Genomic DNA, 15,724 nt, shown 5'->3' with positions numbered 1-15,724 from the left:
AATGTGAGCAGGATGGAAAGGGACACGGGAAGGAGTGGCTTAGAAGCTGGACGAAAAAGAGTCACAGGGTCTAGAGAGGTGTTGGCTCCCAGAGGGAACTTAGGACACTGTTGGCTGTTGGACCGTCTAAAACTAAGAGAGTGAGGAGTGGGTTTGTCTTGAAGGGGGCAGGGATTAGACAGCACCCAGAGGGTAGAGAAGCAGAAAAGGTGGTGAGAGGCGGGAGACAGGGATCCATCCCCACCCCCAAAGAGTATTAGCTCCATCTGCTCCTCACTGAATGCACAGCCTGGGGGCATCAGCTCCTTCTGGCAGGCGGGCAAAGAGCCAGGTGTTCTTGATGGTGTAGAGGAAGGAGTGGCAAGGGTCTGGAAGATGAGTTAGAGGAAGTGTTGATATTCAACAACTGTGGTCATAAGAACATAGGCTAATTCTGCATGAGTTTTCATCCCTTCCTGCCTGGTTCTTGAAGCAGATTGATCTCTGGCTGTCTCATCTCAGCACTTTAGATTTTTACAGGAATATCCTTGAGTTTCATCTGTGGGCCAAGGTCACTTCCCCGGCATTCTGTGAACAGCACTGCCGTATGATTGCAGGGGGATAATGACTTTGGATCCATGGCCACTTCCCATGTGAACAGCTTTTCCCTTTGCTCCCCTGGCTTAGGATGGAAGCCCCTTTCCTTTATCCCCTTTGCCTTCTGGCTCATGTTATATTTTTTATAGAGTTCTATATGTGATTGTCTCATCCATGAACATTGATTAGGTCAAGCTCCTTAAGGGCAGTGACTGACAAATTTCTCTCTGAATCCTTAGCATCTGGTATTTGGACATTTTAGTGCACAATAGTGTTTGTTAAATGAATTAAATTACATTTATTTGGTTATGTTTTCCAACCAATCCCATTTATTAAGTCCTTGCTCTATGCCCTGCACCCTGTTACATGCTGGCAAAACAAATGAAAATAAATTAGATCAGACACTGCTCCCCCCATGGGGGCTGCAGTCTGGTAGAGGCCAGCGACGAGGTGGGCATAGTCCTTTCACCCAGAATCATCTAATCTGACTACATCCTCTCCAGCAAAAAGAACAGAGGATGAATGCTTTCATTTACAAGGCGAAGAGTCATTCATGGAAATCCCTTCATGACACTAATAAGTGCCACCATCCCTTTCTTTGAAAATTGTTTCCATTTCCACCATGATAGTCATATAATGAGGTGAACAGACTGAGCTCTTTCAAGGTGAGGCCAAATTGTCACTTTACCCCTGCCCATGGGAGTGAGCTGTGTTCTCTTTCCTCAACGAGCCCTCATATCCCTATTCACTGTTTGCACTGCAGCTAAGCATCACACAAGCATCTTCATTAAACTGTCCACAGTGATTCATAGATGCCTTCCTCCAGAGGTTACACATAATTCAAAACCTATCAGCACACGGGGGACAGGCGACTTAAATTGTTCCTTCCAGGATATGTTACCTTGTGTTGGCTCTCTCAGAATTTCATCTGCTACTATGAGGTCCAATTACTCTGCCCAGCTGTGCCCTTCCAAGGTGCCTCGGCCACTCCCTCTCCTGAATTGCTAAGAAGAGGACTCTTCCCTCTGTGGGCATCAGCGGTGTGTCCACTCTGTGCAAAATACCTGCCCCTCTGTGAGGTGAGGCACTCTCAGAGGAGAAATCCACCCTGCAGGGACCTGAGGTGGCAAACCAGGAGGCAGGCATATAAGCAGTCGGCCCTCGATGGTCTGTGGTTCTAGAGGGAGAAGAGTCAGGGCATGGGCTGAAACCCACACTTTGCCCACCTTGGCTTTGGGGAGTTCTCAGGATATTAAGCCCTTGAAAGCATTCTTGAGCTCTCCCTCTGAACCCTTCACACTGGCTTACTTCTGCTCTGGGCACACTGGACCTGGCTGAGTCACTGGGAAGAGGATACCCTGGGCCACTGAGACTCAACTGGACAAATTAATTTACCACAAACTGTCTACCATTAGGACACCTCAGTGCTGAAGAGATGGTGGAGGCACAAGACAAGATACCAAAAAGTCATTTTCATGCTTGTCTTTAGAAAGAGAGGAGGGGGCAGGACAGGAGGGCAGGAACCATGCACAAACCAGGAGGGGGTTGGGGCAGTCTGACTGGAGCCTGTGGAGGGAAGTGGGTTTAGGGCCTTGGGAGGAGGCCACTTGCTCCTGAGGCCCCTGGTAGGAGATTTGTTAGGCCACGTGTTACCAGCCGTGCTGTACTGGCTTCTCAATGATCAGCTGATGCCCACCAAACCTCCCTGCCTTCATTTCAGCATCTGTCAGCCAGCTGCCCCCACCACCCTACAGCTCAGGCAGCTCCTGCTTCTTACCAGGGGTCATTTCTAATCTAAGGAGCAGGCACCGAGGAGCACCAAGGACTCTGACTTTAGCACTATTGTAAGTATGTTACCTGAATTACCTCATTTAATTGTCACAGCTACTCCTTCAGGAAATAGCTATCCTCATTCGACTGATGAAGAAACTGAAGCCTCAGAGAGGTGAAGTCATTTTTTCAAGGTCATACAACAAGTAACTGTCTAAGCCAAAACTTGCTGTGGGAGGGAGGGGGTTGCGGTGGTGGTGACCATGTACCGATTGAGGTGTCCAGGCAAAGTCCCCACCAGCTTTTTAAATCAGGGAGGATCTCAGAAATACTTTTGGTTTTGTGTCACATCTATAGTTTGTAGGGTCTACTAGTATTTGCCCTGGGAGGGTGAGGGTAGACACAAATTTCTACTTTTGTTTTAAAAGTATTTCAAACTGACAGAAATAGCTCAGTCATCTTAGGACATGGGACAACCTCCTCTTTTTCTGACTGCTTCACTGTGCTTAGGTTGATGGCAACATACTGCCTCCAGGAAATTCCAGCTGTGTAACTACTAATGAAGGCTATAATAAAAGCTAACATTCATTAGGCACCTGTTATGCTCGGCTCTGTGCTGAGTGAAATAGGAAATTTGCTCTAGAGGAGGAAAGAGACACAGAGAGGTTATGCCTTGCCCAAGGTCACACAGCTTGCCAGTGGCAGAACCAGGCTTTGGACTCAGATCTTACTGAACCCTTTAACTTTTGTGCTCTATGGTCAGTTGTGTCCCAAGTTGGGTTAGTAAGACATCAGTCACCACATATGTATATTGAAAATCCACCATGCACCAAACAAGGGGAGGAAAGAGGATCCTAGGACAGTGGTCTGGTGGGGGAGGATGGGTGAGGGTCCCTGACCAGGGAGCATAGTCCCAGGGTGATGGGACATTTGTGGAAGGCAATCAGGGACAGGGACAGGGAAAGGAATTTGGAGTAGAAAGTCAAAAGAGGAAAGGGTTGCCAAGAACAAGATCTATCAGTTTTTGCTACCAATTTTGTTTAGGGCCATGTGGGTTTACTTGTTAGGGTGCCCACTGGGATTTATGAGGGAGGCACTAAGACCAAGGAATAAGGAAGAATCATTTCCAACAGTGTTGACTACAAAGGCACTAAGTGTGTGTGTGTGTGTGTGTGTGTGTGTGTGTGTGTGTGTGTGTGTGTAAGGGAAAGGTGCACAGTACCGAATTCCAAATAATTCTCATTTTGCCATTTTCCACTGTCACAACAGGCTTTTGGGGCAGCTATTTTGGTCTTTTTAAAAATCATTCCATACACATGCAGGGCTGCTATACTGTAATTCTAAGGGCTTAAATGATGCTTTAAATTGCTGTTCAATTTACGGAGGTGAGGTTTTGTCTTGCCCGTCCTCCCTCGCTTACCATTGCTCAGCGCATTCCCTTCAAATGAACTGCACTGTTTTTTATTCATAGCATCACTCTGCTACTAGTTCTGTGATTTCCTCCATGCAACATCCTCAAATGAACGTTTACCAGTACTGGCAAGTTAACACTGCTCCTGCAACTGGGATCCATTCCTGTAATACGGGAGAGTTAAGGCACTTCTAACTTTTAATTTCTCTTAAAATGAGCTTGTAACTTCCTCCTATCCCCATTTGGATGCTTTTACAACTGACAGTGTTTTAGCTTTATTACTTATAAAGACAACCATAGGAGACACATTTTTGGCTTGGAAATTCCAACTAGTTCAATGCCTGACAATTTCCCCCCATATAGACCTCCAGAAATATCTTTTACATTTGGATTTCTCCCCTCCTTTTAGAGCGTTGCTTTGAGGGACGCCTGGGGGGCTCAGTCGGTTAAGCGTCAGACTTTGGTTCAGGTCATGATCTCACAGTTTGTGAGTTTGAGCCCCACGTTGGGCTCTGTGCTGACAGCTCAGAGCCTGGAACCTGCTTCGGATTCTGTGTCTCCCTCTCTCTCTGCCTCTACCCTACTGGCATTCTGTCTCGAAAAAATAAATAAAGATTTTTAAAAAATTAAAGAAAAAGAATATTGTTTTGGACTGACAGGGTCCTATGGACAAAGGAAATTTCTTTGGGTTCTTAAACTCCCTGTAGCCGACTTGTGATGCAGCTGTTCAGGGCAGTGAAAGAACTATGTAGTCGGTATTAGTAACAGTTTCAACTTTACTTCCATTTCTACTTTTTTAATAATTTTTAAAAGTTTTTTTAAATGTTTATTTTTGAGAGAGAGAGAGAGAGACAGAGAGACAGAGAGAGTATGAGCAGGGGAGGACTGGAAGGAGAGGGAGACACAGAATCCAAAGGCTCCAGGTTCTGAGCTGTCAGCACAGAGCCCAGTGCGGGGCTTGAACTCATGAGCCATGAGATCACGACCTGAGCCAGAGTTGGACACTTAACTGACTGAGCCACCCAGGAACCCCAGACTCCCATTTCTATTTCTGAATGAAAGATGTCACAAATCAAGGAAAACCACATCTCTACATTTAAAGAGAAAGCCCATATTGCAAAAGCAAAAAAAAAAAATGTGGTTAAGGGTTAGGTGCACTTGTGTTTTATTCTCAGCTTATCAGGTATTTGATCTTGAGGTATTTTAACCTTTCTGGGCCTCAGTTTCCACTTCTATAAATGGAGATAATAATAAGCGCCCACATGATAAAGCTGTTCAAAGAATAAGATGTGATCATGTTCACACAGACACTGGTACATAGTAAATGTTTAATAATTGTTAGCTATATTACTCTTGGAGTATCTACAAAGAGAACACTGGGCTCCCATTTCTCTGCTATTTGTTGTAATATTCTTATACTAAAGTAGAGAGCAACTAGTGTGGGCTCTAGCCTAAAGGCATAGTTAAAACTATGGCCTTTTTCAGTGGTTGCTGTCATAACGCAATGATTGATCTTTATTACTAGAAACAAACTGCCTGTTCAGTAACATTTCTCATTCATTAGCTGAAAACAATCTCTGCCAATCAGACATTTCTGACTATGGCATTGAACCAGTCCTTAAAATAGAAGGAAAAGAAACATTAGGCCCAGGCTCTCTTGTAGTAAATATGTAGCATCGCTTTAATTTGATATCAGAAAATGTCCTTGTAAATCAAACTCACCACACCGAATCCTTGGTGAGTTTGGAGTTCACGTTCCCATCTTCTTCCAGGAAGATGTCCATTTGCAAATTGGCATCATTATCATGGGCTGAGAAATAATTGGTAACGACTCTTGCTGGTATCCCAAGGCATCGCAAAACTACAAGCAAGAAAGGACAGACTACAGTGAAACCCATCACCAAAATTTAATACATATATAGTGAACAATCCCCTCTCATAAGGGATTTCCTTCTTTACCAACAAACAAGAAAAACCCCTTTGCACTTGTTGTCCTCAAATGTTCCATACAAAGAAGGGGGCTATTGTCAAGCTTTGGGACTACGGAGAGATCTTGCTGTGTGATCATTCAGAATAAGTGGAATAAAAGGAATAAAATTCCAATAACAGGGTTACAATTGTTTAGTTGCTAGTCCTGCAATTATTAAAGTCATATTATTTTAGTTTATCTACTGGGACTATATTGCTGAAAAAATATATTTTTTAATTCAGCTAATAGGAAGCTATAAAACAGGTCCTCAGTGATCTTAGCTCTCCTGGCTGGAATTTGCTCTTGTGACACTTGGTGGAGGGAGTCACTACAGATTCATTTTAATTGCTAGATAATAAATTACCTGGATGCATCTCTCGCCATATGTACCTATTGATTAAATTCAATCCAAATGCCCTCCCTGGCTCCCAGGATGCCAGACATCAGGGCTCATTGAAAATAATTCAGCTGACAATTTTAAGATTAATGACTTGGCTTCCCTTTTTCTCCCCCTCAGAATAGTTTAGCATTTTTAACCAAAGACTATCTACCTCCTTCAACAGAACAACCTTGGAAGTCCAAACTTGAGTCTGGTAGCATTCAAGTGTCCTCATTCACAGACTTAATACCCTAAACAAAAATGATGGCAGCTACCAGCTGCTTCCTACTCTGTCTTCCTCTATTGATTCACAGACCCTATTCGAGCCACTATCTTACCAGTAATATGATTGGCACCCTAGTTCTATTTCTGGCTGACCATTAATTCCCAGAATGAGACTTGCTTCAGAGACTGCTGAACTCATAATGTTATGGACAGGCAAAGACTGACACTGAGGCACCAGTTCCACCTTCCTCCCAACTTCCCTCTTGGGGTTTATTCTTACTGTGACTTCCTCACATTGTGCTTCTGCCTTTTCTTAGCTTACCATCAAAACCTGTTTTCAGGAACCTAATGACTCTTTAATACAAAAGGCATAAATGGATGGAAGGTGTTCACTATTTATCTGGTTCTAAGCCTGATGGAGTTACATTGGGATAGTGAAATTGTAGACAGCAGGAAGACAAAAGGGAGAGATAATCCTTTCTGTTTTCTTGGAGGCATTTTCTATGAGCAGCTGCTCTCATTGGGCACCCTTCACACGGTGTGGGCTTGGGAAGGGTGAGGGAGCAGAGCTACCTCTAATCATTAGCCCATCATGAATTTCAGCTTCTGACTAGAACATCAGAGACCAACACTTCTAGGAAACTGATACACTGGCCTTTATTGTTTGCAGGAAATATATTCCTCTAGCCTTTGGGTATACTCAAATGATTAAGAAAATAAACTTACCCAGGTGAGTGCCATAGAAAACCAAAACACACAACAAAAGACTCACAGTTTCTCCCCACTTGGATATCACTGATTAATCTTGAACTATTGCAACTTTGAGCTAAAACTGTGAGGCTTCATGATCACTTATAAAAAATGGCCTCATCCTGGCTTCCAGCCTCTAGCCCCTCCTTGATTTTTCTGATTAAAAGGAAAAATGCTAACTAGGTAAAAAACATTCTTTATTAACAAGCAAGCAGAAAGGACACTCCAACTTGAGCTTAATATTTCCTCCAAGGCTGTAGAAATGGCAAGTGAATGGAAATCATTATCAATGATGAAGACATACTGAGAAAAATGTATTTTTAAAAATATTCGCTGAATTAACAATAATGTTGTCCAGATCTAGACAAGCAAATGCCATTTCAAAAAATGATGCATGAGGCTAAGGAGAATAATTTTGTTCTCATATGTTTCCCCTATAGATTAGATGTTTGGTGGATTAAAAACTAGAAGGGAAACTGGAGAGTAAATATTGTTCATTAAGTTCTGATAGCTAATTGCTCAGGGGCATTGAGATTCGTATGTAAAAATGGAGATGAGACCACCTGTCACAATCCCTTCCACAGTTACCGTAAAAATTAAGTGCATATATTTATAAAACTTCTTAGTGATAAACAATAGGAGGCTAATAAGCATATTTATAACATTTTTCAATAACAATCAGTATATATATTTTATTATTTATCATTTTAAATTTTGTTAATTTAGTCTTTTAAGAATGTGGGTGGGGGGTTTACTGAAAAGAAAATGGCATATCCTTTCTTTCACAAAATTTCTTTGCCCCTGGGTCCCTCCCCCACATTTCTCTGTGTGTTGAGTGATGGATTATGTAGGAAATAGCCCATCATCCTTTCTATAAAGATTCTGCAGTCAAAGAGAAACTGGAAGCATATTCGTCCCAGTACAGTTTAATTATGCATTGACTACATCCCAGAATAGCCATCCATAAATTCTAGAGAGCTAACAGGGGCTGCTAGGTCTCTTTCCCAGTTTATAGATAAAATTTCTTGAAGCAAAACTCCCTTTACATTAAAAAAATGTTACTCAATTGGATACTTACATGTGTTAAAGACACCAGCAAAAACCCAGCACTGACCATACCGGACTGGACTCTTAGTACTCTGGTATTCCAACAGAATGTCAACACTCCCAGTCCAGGCCGATGGGGGGACACCATAGGCATAGATGTTGTCCCAGGATCCAACAATGACACCTTCATCATCTTTGGCATTAACCTAAATGACACCATGAGTTGTAAGAAGGAAGAAGGAACATTTAGAAGAGTTCTCTCTAGACTCTGACAGCAAGCAAGCTAAGGCATCCAGTGCCTTTTAAACTTCCTGCATGATAAAAAACAATTCCACTACTGTTCCATTCACTGTTGTGTCATCAGGCAAAGCAACACAATAACTGTGCAAGGGAAAACTAAAATAACCAAGGCTGCCTCTCAAATAACATATTATCATAGTTAAGGTGGTATTGAAAGCAGCTAGGAAGAGTTGTAATGTCTTCTCCACATGCTTAGGAAAAGATATGCCTAGGACACTTGATCTGGTTGGAGTAGTGAGGAAGAAAGGAAGAACACCCACAAAAGAAGACAGCTCAAGTAGGGATCAAAGAGGAACCTTGCCTTTGTGGAAGAAGAATTTGAAACTGACACATGACAAAAGATGTATAGGGAGAGTGGAGGCCCGAAGTTTCATGGTTTAGTGACTTTTGACTTTGATGATAAGTTGTAGACTCTAATGAACTAAAAAAGTAAACAGATGTCATAGGAAACCTTAAGAGTTAGTAAGATATTAAATTCCCATGAATACCTTACAATGTTTGTTTTAAATAAGTTGCAATAAAAAAAGTATTTCTTTTCTGATTGTTTAAGATTAAGGTTTATAGTTCTGTTAAAAGGTATCTCCATTTACAGTAAGGGCCTGGGTATTATAGTGTAAGTATGAGGGACACTTAAAAATGACATTCTTGGATATTTGGGAGAATCTTACTGCATGTTCAGACCATGGTCTTCTGGTAGCAGAAGACCTCAAGAGCAGGAACAAAGATATTTTGTGTTTAAACATTAAAAAGTTTAAGTAGCAACCCTTTCATGGCATCAGTTGTTTGGGGGGCACTATTGAATCTTACCTCTCTTGGTGTTACTTTCATCATGTTTAATTATAGTTAGAAGATTATCTAGGCTTCCCTAACACTGGTACCACTTCAACAATGGTTATATGTTGACATGACAAAGAGTTAGAGCCTTGCTCCTCAAGCGCCATCTGTGGACCAGCAGATGGACCCCTGGGAGCTTGTTAGGAATGCATAATCTCAGTTCCTGCCACAGGCCTACTGAATCAGACTCTGCATTTTAACAAAATCCTGGGGTGATTTCAGTGCACATTAGCTTGAGAAGATTAGGTTTAGACTAAGCCGAGAAGATATTAGTAAGCAATGTGAGACATATGACTGAAGCAGGTGTGTTTGGATTATGAAAACCATAGAAGATACATTAAAATATGGTGACTTTATGTGTTCATTGCCTTGCCAATTAACAGCTCAGCATCAGCACTTACACCCCTCTCTTAGGCTTGCTGAGTTTAGTTGTTCCTCCATTGGGTCATGAGTTCATTGGGAATAGAGATTTTTTAAAAATCTATGTCTTTTTTACTTTTAGCAAGGATTGGCAAAGAGCATATGCTCAATAATGGTTGAATAATCACTCATATATTCCACAGGCATATAGGTATTGTATATCTGAATAGGAATAATACCTCCTAGGAGAGAGATGAATGAGAAACCAATCAAATGGAAGTAAAGTCTATTAATGTTAAGACAGAAAGGTGTACAGGTAAGGTGGAGGCCCAAAGGAAGTCAGTTTCAACAGGTTGGAAGACACTTAAATGTACAAGCACCTTCTATTGTGAATGACAAACCTTCCACTGAAATATGAGATTTACTCTAGCACTGAGAGGCATTTTCCAAAGAAGGTCCTAATGGAAAGTGTTCTCTAGATCACCATTCAATTTGATTTAGATAAACTATTTCCCCTCCTTCATTCTGTCTGGTCAGGTTAAAGTAAAGATAACTACTCAGTTGATTTGTTTAATGTATAAAAAAAGTAATTCTCTCAAATTTCTGAAGAACCTTGTTCAATTAATTGCAAACTCATGCCTCTGATGTAAATTTTGACTTTATCATGTAACTCTATCAAATGACTGGGGTGTAACTGACTTTAGTCAACCATTTTGGCTTTATTAATGATCACTATTTCTCCTTGCAGTTGAATTGATTACTTAAAGATCTGTATCTGCTATAATGAAGCCTGAAGAGTGCCATGGTAGGCTATAATGTAGTTTGATATTTGTGGATTGGCAGTCTCTGGTTTAACTCACATTACCATTTCCTTATCCTTACCATTGAGAGATAGAATAGGGCCTATGAATCTCAGAGGAGAAACTGTACCTAAATTATGGTTTTGATGACTGATTTTCAAGCAGATAGCCATTAACTAGGAGGACTATTTATAGCACTTGGCTGAACCCAGTCAGCTAAGGGGAAGAGAAAAAAAAATAAAAAGCTCTCTCCTCTATAGACGTTTTAATTGTTAATGCTGAGCTGTTTCCCTGTTGCTAGATAAATCACAACTCTCATTTATTAGCATTTGGTTGGACTAGCTACTGTTTTCCAATTAGAATATTGATTTCTGAGGAGCCTAGACACTGAAAGAGGTAAGTCTTTAGTGACACATGTAAAGGGTTAAAGTAATATCTCCTTCTCTAGACAGCAAGATATATTTGGGGGGACACTTCAAGGGCATCCTGGTCCTTTTTCATGCCACAGTTGACTGTTTTAACACCCTGTTATGAACTTGGAATTTGACCAGTGTCAGAGTGAAATGCCTTGGACTTGTATCACTGGTTGTCTAGGAGATAATATGAGCCCAGGACTTTGGACAGGGAGAGTTATTCAACTACAGTAAGGTTGCACTAAATTGTCCTCCTGTGATACCCATAACTGGAAAAAGTGAAAAACCAGCCCCTCTCCCCCACCAAAGCTATTATCAGCAACCCAGTGGCATAACATAATTTAGCAAACTTCAAAACCTGGTTCCAAGAAAATTGAGGAATATAGATTGGACTAGAGAAGCAGCATGGCTCAGCACCTGACCCCCACCAACAGTTTCTCAGAAACCCTACTGTCACATTCACATAATCCTGAGACTTCTCAGCTGTGTTTCAAAATCTCAAAAGAAACTAACCAAATTAAAATACTAATCTTTTTCTTGCGCTGACCAGAACACTGGAGACAACTGCTGTGAAGAAATGGGTGAGAAAGGGTCTGCACCTCTAAAGAGGGAGACATTCTGGGACTAGAGTGGGGAAACCACAGAGTCTGAGAGTTACCCTACCCCCATGAGATACATCTCCAACTAGATGGGGTGGATTCTCAGATGAGAAATGTAACAGAACCTCAAAAGAAAGAGCAGAGCCCCAGTATTCTAACAGACACTGCCATCTTTTCAGCTCCCCTCTTCTCCCTCTTCCAGCCTTTCTCAGGGTACTGGAGAGTAGACTGAAAGAAAAACAGTGGCCTCAAACTGTAGTTCAGAGGAAAAATCCAACTAGTCTTAGATTGGGAAGTGTCAATATTTCACCTACACTATATTAGAGCAAACAGGACACTTGGAGAAAATTATGCAAGTATGAGCATCGATAAAAAGAAAAGAAGCAGTGAGAAGGGAGGGAGGGGTGAGAGAGAGAAGAAAGGAGGGAATGAGAGAGGAGAGGGAGAGAGGGAGGAAAGGAGGAGAGAGAAGGAAAGGAAAGAAGAGAGGAAGAGAGAGGGAGAGAAAGAAGGAGAGGGAGAGAGGGAGGGAGAGAGTGGGAGAAAGAAAGGGGTAGAGAGATAGGAGGGACAGACAGAGGGGGGAGAGAGGAGGATGTAAAGAGGGGGAGAGAGGGAGATATAGAGAAGGGGAGAGAGGGAGAGAAGAGATAAAAAGGGATATAGGGAGGGAGAAAAAGAGAGGAAGAGAGAGAAAGACAGAAGGAGAGGGAATGAAAGAGGGAAGGAGGGAGAAAGGGAAAGAAGGTGCTTGAGGGGGAGAAAGGGAGAAAGAGAGAAGGAAGGAGAGAGGGAGGGAGAGAAGGAGGGAGAGAGGGAAAAGGAGGGAGAGAAGAAGAAGAGGCACACACAGAGAGATGGAGAGACTGAGAGAGAGGGGGAGGGAGAGAGATACAGAAAGAGGAAAGAGAGGGAGAGAGGGAGGAATGGAGAGAGAAGGAAGGAAGGAAAGAAGGAGAGAGGGAAGGAGAGAGAGGGAAGGAATAAAGGGAAGGAAAGGAGGAAGAGAGAGAGATGGAGAGAGAGAGACAGAGAGAGAGGGAAAAGAGAGAGGGAGAGAGAATATGAAAAAAATAGTACATAAAAGAAAATAAAAGTAGGAAACATAAAGAATTTTCTCAGAATCTTTTAGGAGATCACAGATCTAAAGGAACAAATTGAAGATCAAATGACATCATCATGGAACTAAAAATAAAGTACAAACTATAAGAAAGAGTAGGTAAATAAATAAAATTAATGGCAAGAAGAAAAGCTTGAGATAAAGAAAATATGAAGACAAATATAAAGAGATAAAGTTATTTGGAGATGAGGTAATAGTTATTGAAAAAAGGATGATACAACATAAGAATAATTATTATCTTTAAAAGAAAGAACCCAACAGATGAAGCAGAATATGTATTTAGACATAAGAAACTTTTACCTAATTGAAGAAAAACTGAATCTATAGTTTAAAAGGACAATCTGTGCTCTGATATGACCTGATGCAGAATTCTCATTGCTTAGGAACTTTAATTAATTAGGCTATTTGAACTCAAGAATAAAGAAATAATTGTTCAGTCATATAGACAGAAAATGCAAATTAGCAACATGGGAGGAGATTAGGCTACCTTTAGACTTCTCCACAGCACCATTCACTTGCAAAACACAGTCAATCAATATTTACACAGTCCTGAGAGAAGGAAAGGTTGACCCAAGAATGTTATGCTAAGAGGTTCTGCAGGTATAAAGGCAGCCAGCACTCATTTTCAAACATGAAGAATCTCAGGGAATATACTATCCATTTCAACCAAAGTACTTGAAAAGTGATATCAAGATAATTAAAGGCTGAATCAAGAAAAAAAAAAAACCCAGGAACAGAGAAGCTGTGGTAAAAGATCCAGTGATGAGAAAAGCTCATGTATGTTTAAAAACCTTCGGGAATTATGGTATCAGAATGAATATGAATTTTTAAATTGGATAATATAATAACAACCTTAAAAAGATTAGACATAAGGGAGGAAAGAGGAGAAGGAGAATGGAAGTATTGATGTTTTAATGTGTTGGTCTCTCAGATAATCGACATCATCTAAAATTAAAACCTAATCTAAAAATATATCATTATTCTTTTAGTGGTTTTAATAGTTTTTAAATAATCTTAGGGGGATCTGTTAAAAACAGTATTTCCTGTAGTGAGAAACATTTATCTAAAGTTTAACAATATCTTCTATTGCAATTCAGATTTTTCTTTCTGTGAAGGCAAAACTTAATAAGATTAAATAAGACTTAAAATTAAACAGAATTTGAGTACACTTAAACATAATGCTTTTTTAAATAAAATAGCATGACACCATTTGGCATAAAGGAAAGCAAACAGACCGATGGAACACAGTAGAGAACACAGAGATAGACTCCAGCAATATAGTTAACTAATTTTTGACAAAGTTGCAAAGATAATTTTATGATGAAAGGATATTCTTTACAGCAAATGGTGCTGGAACAACCAGACATTCATATGCAAAAATGAACTCTGATACATACTTTGTCCCATATAAAAATTGTCTCAAAATGGATCACATACCTAAATGTAAAGCCTAACACTACAAAACTACCAGAAGAAAATAGGAGAAATGATTTTTACCCTTTGGTTAGACAAAGATCTCTTTGATATAATTTAATAAAAGAAAGAAAAAAAATTATTCAAAGGCTTTAATTACAAATTGGAATTCATCAAATTATGAACTTTTGCTCTTTGAAACACATCATTAAGAGAATGAAAAAGTATGCCCAGAGTGAGGGAAAATATTTATAAATCACGTATGTGACTTGTATTCAGACTATGTAAAGAACACTAGAAACTCAATAATAAGAAAAAGAACAAAATTTAAAACCATGGGGAAAATATTTGAACAGATACCACATCAAAGAAGATACATACCTGGAGGCCAAACACAACCAAGGATGCTCAACATCATTAGTCAGAGGGAAATGCAAATTAAACCCATAATGAGATAACATTATACACCTATTAGAAAATTTAAAATTGAAACTGAATTACTTTCATACACCATACACAAAAATTATTTCAAAATGGATGAAAGACCTAAATGTGAGACAGGAAACCATCAAAATCCTAGAGGAAAATGCAGGCAACAACCTTTTTGACCTCAGCTGCAACAATTTCTTACTAGACACGTTGCCAAAGGCAAGAGAAACAAAAGCAAATGTGACCTATTGGGACTTCATCAAGATAAAAAGCTTCTGCACAGCAAAGGAAACAATCAACAAAACTAAAAAGCAGCCTACAGAATCAAAGAAGTTATTGGCAAATGACATATCTGATAAAGGGTTAGTGTCCCAAATCTATAAAGAACTTATCAGACTCAACACCCAAAAAACAATGCAGTTACAAAATGGGCAGAAGACATGAATAGACGCTCTTCCAAAGAAGACCTCCAGGGCTCCTCAAAAAACTATCCATAGAACTCCCCTATGATCCAGCAATAGCACTGCTAGGGATTTATCCAAGGATACAGAAGTGCTGATGCATAGGGACACATGTACCCCAATGTTCATAGCGGCACTTTCTACAATAGCCAAATCATGGAAAGAGCCTAAACGTCCATCACCTGATGAATCGATCAAGAAGATGTGGTATATATATACAGTGGAGTATTACATGGCGATGAGAAAGAATGAAATCTGGCCATTTGTAGCAGGTTGGATGGACCTCGAGGGTGTCATGCTAAACGAAATAAGTCAGGCGGAGAAGGACAGATATCATATGTTTGCACTCATAGGTCTAACAGGAGAACAGGAGAAACCTAATGGAGGACCAGGGGGAGGGGAAGAGGGAAAGAGAGTTGGGGAGAGAGAGGGATGCAAAACCTGAGAGAACGGAGGGTTGAAGGGGGAGGGGGAGAGGGATGGGAGGTGGTGGCAATGGAGGAGGGCACTTGTGGGGAAGAGCACTGGATGTTATATGGAAACCAATTTGACAATAAACTATTTTAAAAAATAAAAAAAAACAGGCAGAAAAATAAATAAATAAATAAACATTAAAAATTTTAAAATAAACACACACACACACACACACACACACACACACACACACACACACACACAAAGACCTCCAGATGGCTAACAGTCACATGAAAAGATGTTCAACATCAGTATACTTTTTCTTTCTTTCTTTCTTTCTTTCTTTCTTTCTTTCTTTCTTTCTTTCTTTCTTTCTTTCTTTCTTTCTTCCTTTCTTCCTTTCTTCCTTTCTTCTTTCTTTTCTTTCTTTCTTTCTTTCTTTCTTTCTTTCTTT

At 40.3% G+C, this 15,724-nt stretch overlaps 1 protein-coding gene across 1 annotated transcript in view; it reads right to left on the bottom strand.

Annotated features, from left to right (window-relative positions):
• The window catches only part of F13A1 (coagulation factor XIII A chain), a 162,632-nt gene that overhangs the window by 65,789 nt on the left and 81,119 nt on the right, over positions 1-15,724 (bottom strand). Inside the window, exons 7-8 of the mRNA XM_029945402.1 lie at positions 8,159-8,333; positions 5,480-5,618 (exon numbers count right to left, since the gene is read on the bottom strand). Coding sequence (XP_029801262.1) covers positions 5,480-5,618; positions 8,159-8,333 — 314 coding nt within the window. The remainder of the gene's footprint in view (positions 1-5,479; positions 5,619-8,158; positions 8,334-15,724) is intronic.

Source organism: Suricata suricatta, chromosome 7 (genome assembly GCF_006229205.1).
Source record: "Suricata suricatta isolate VVHF042 chromosome 7, meerkat_22Aug2017_6uvM2_HiC, whole genome shotgun sequence".
Lineage (NCBI taxonomy): Eukaryota > Metazoa > Chordata > Mammalia > Carnivora > Herpestidae > Suricata > Suricata suricatta.
Note: the sequence above shows the minus strand (reverse complement) of the source record. Positions and strands in the feature narration are given on the sequence as shown.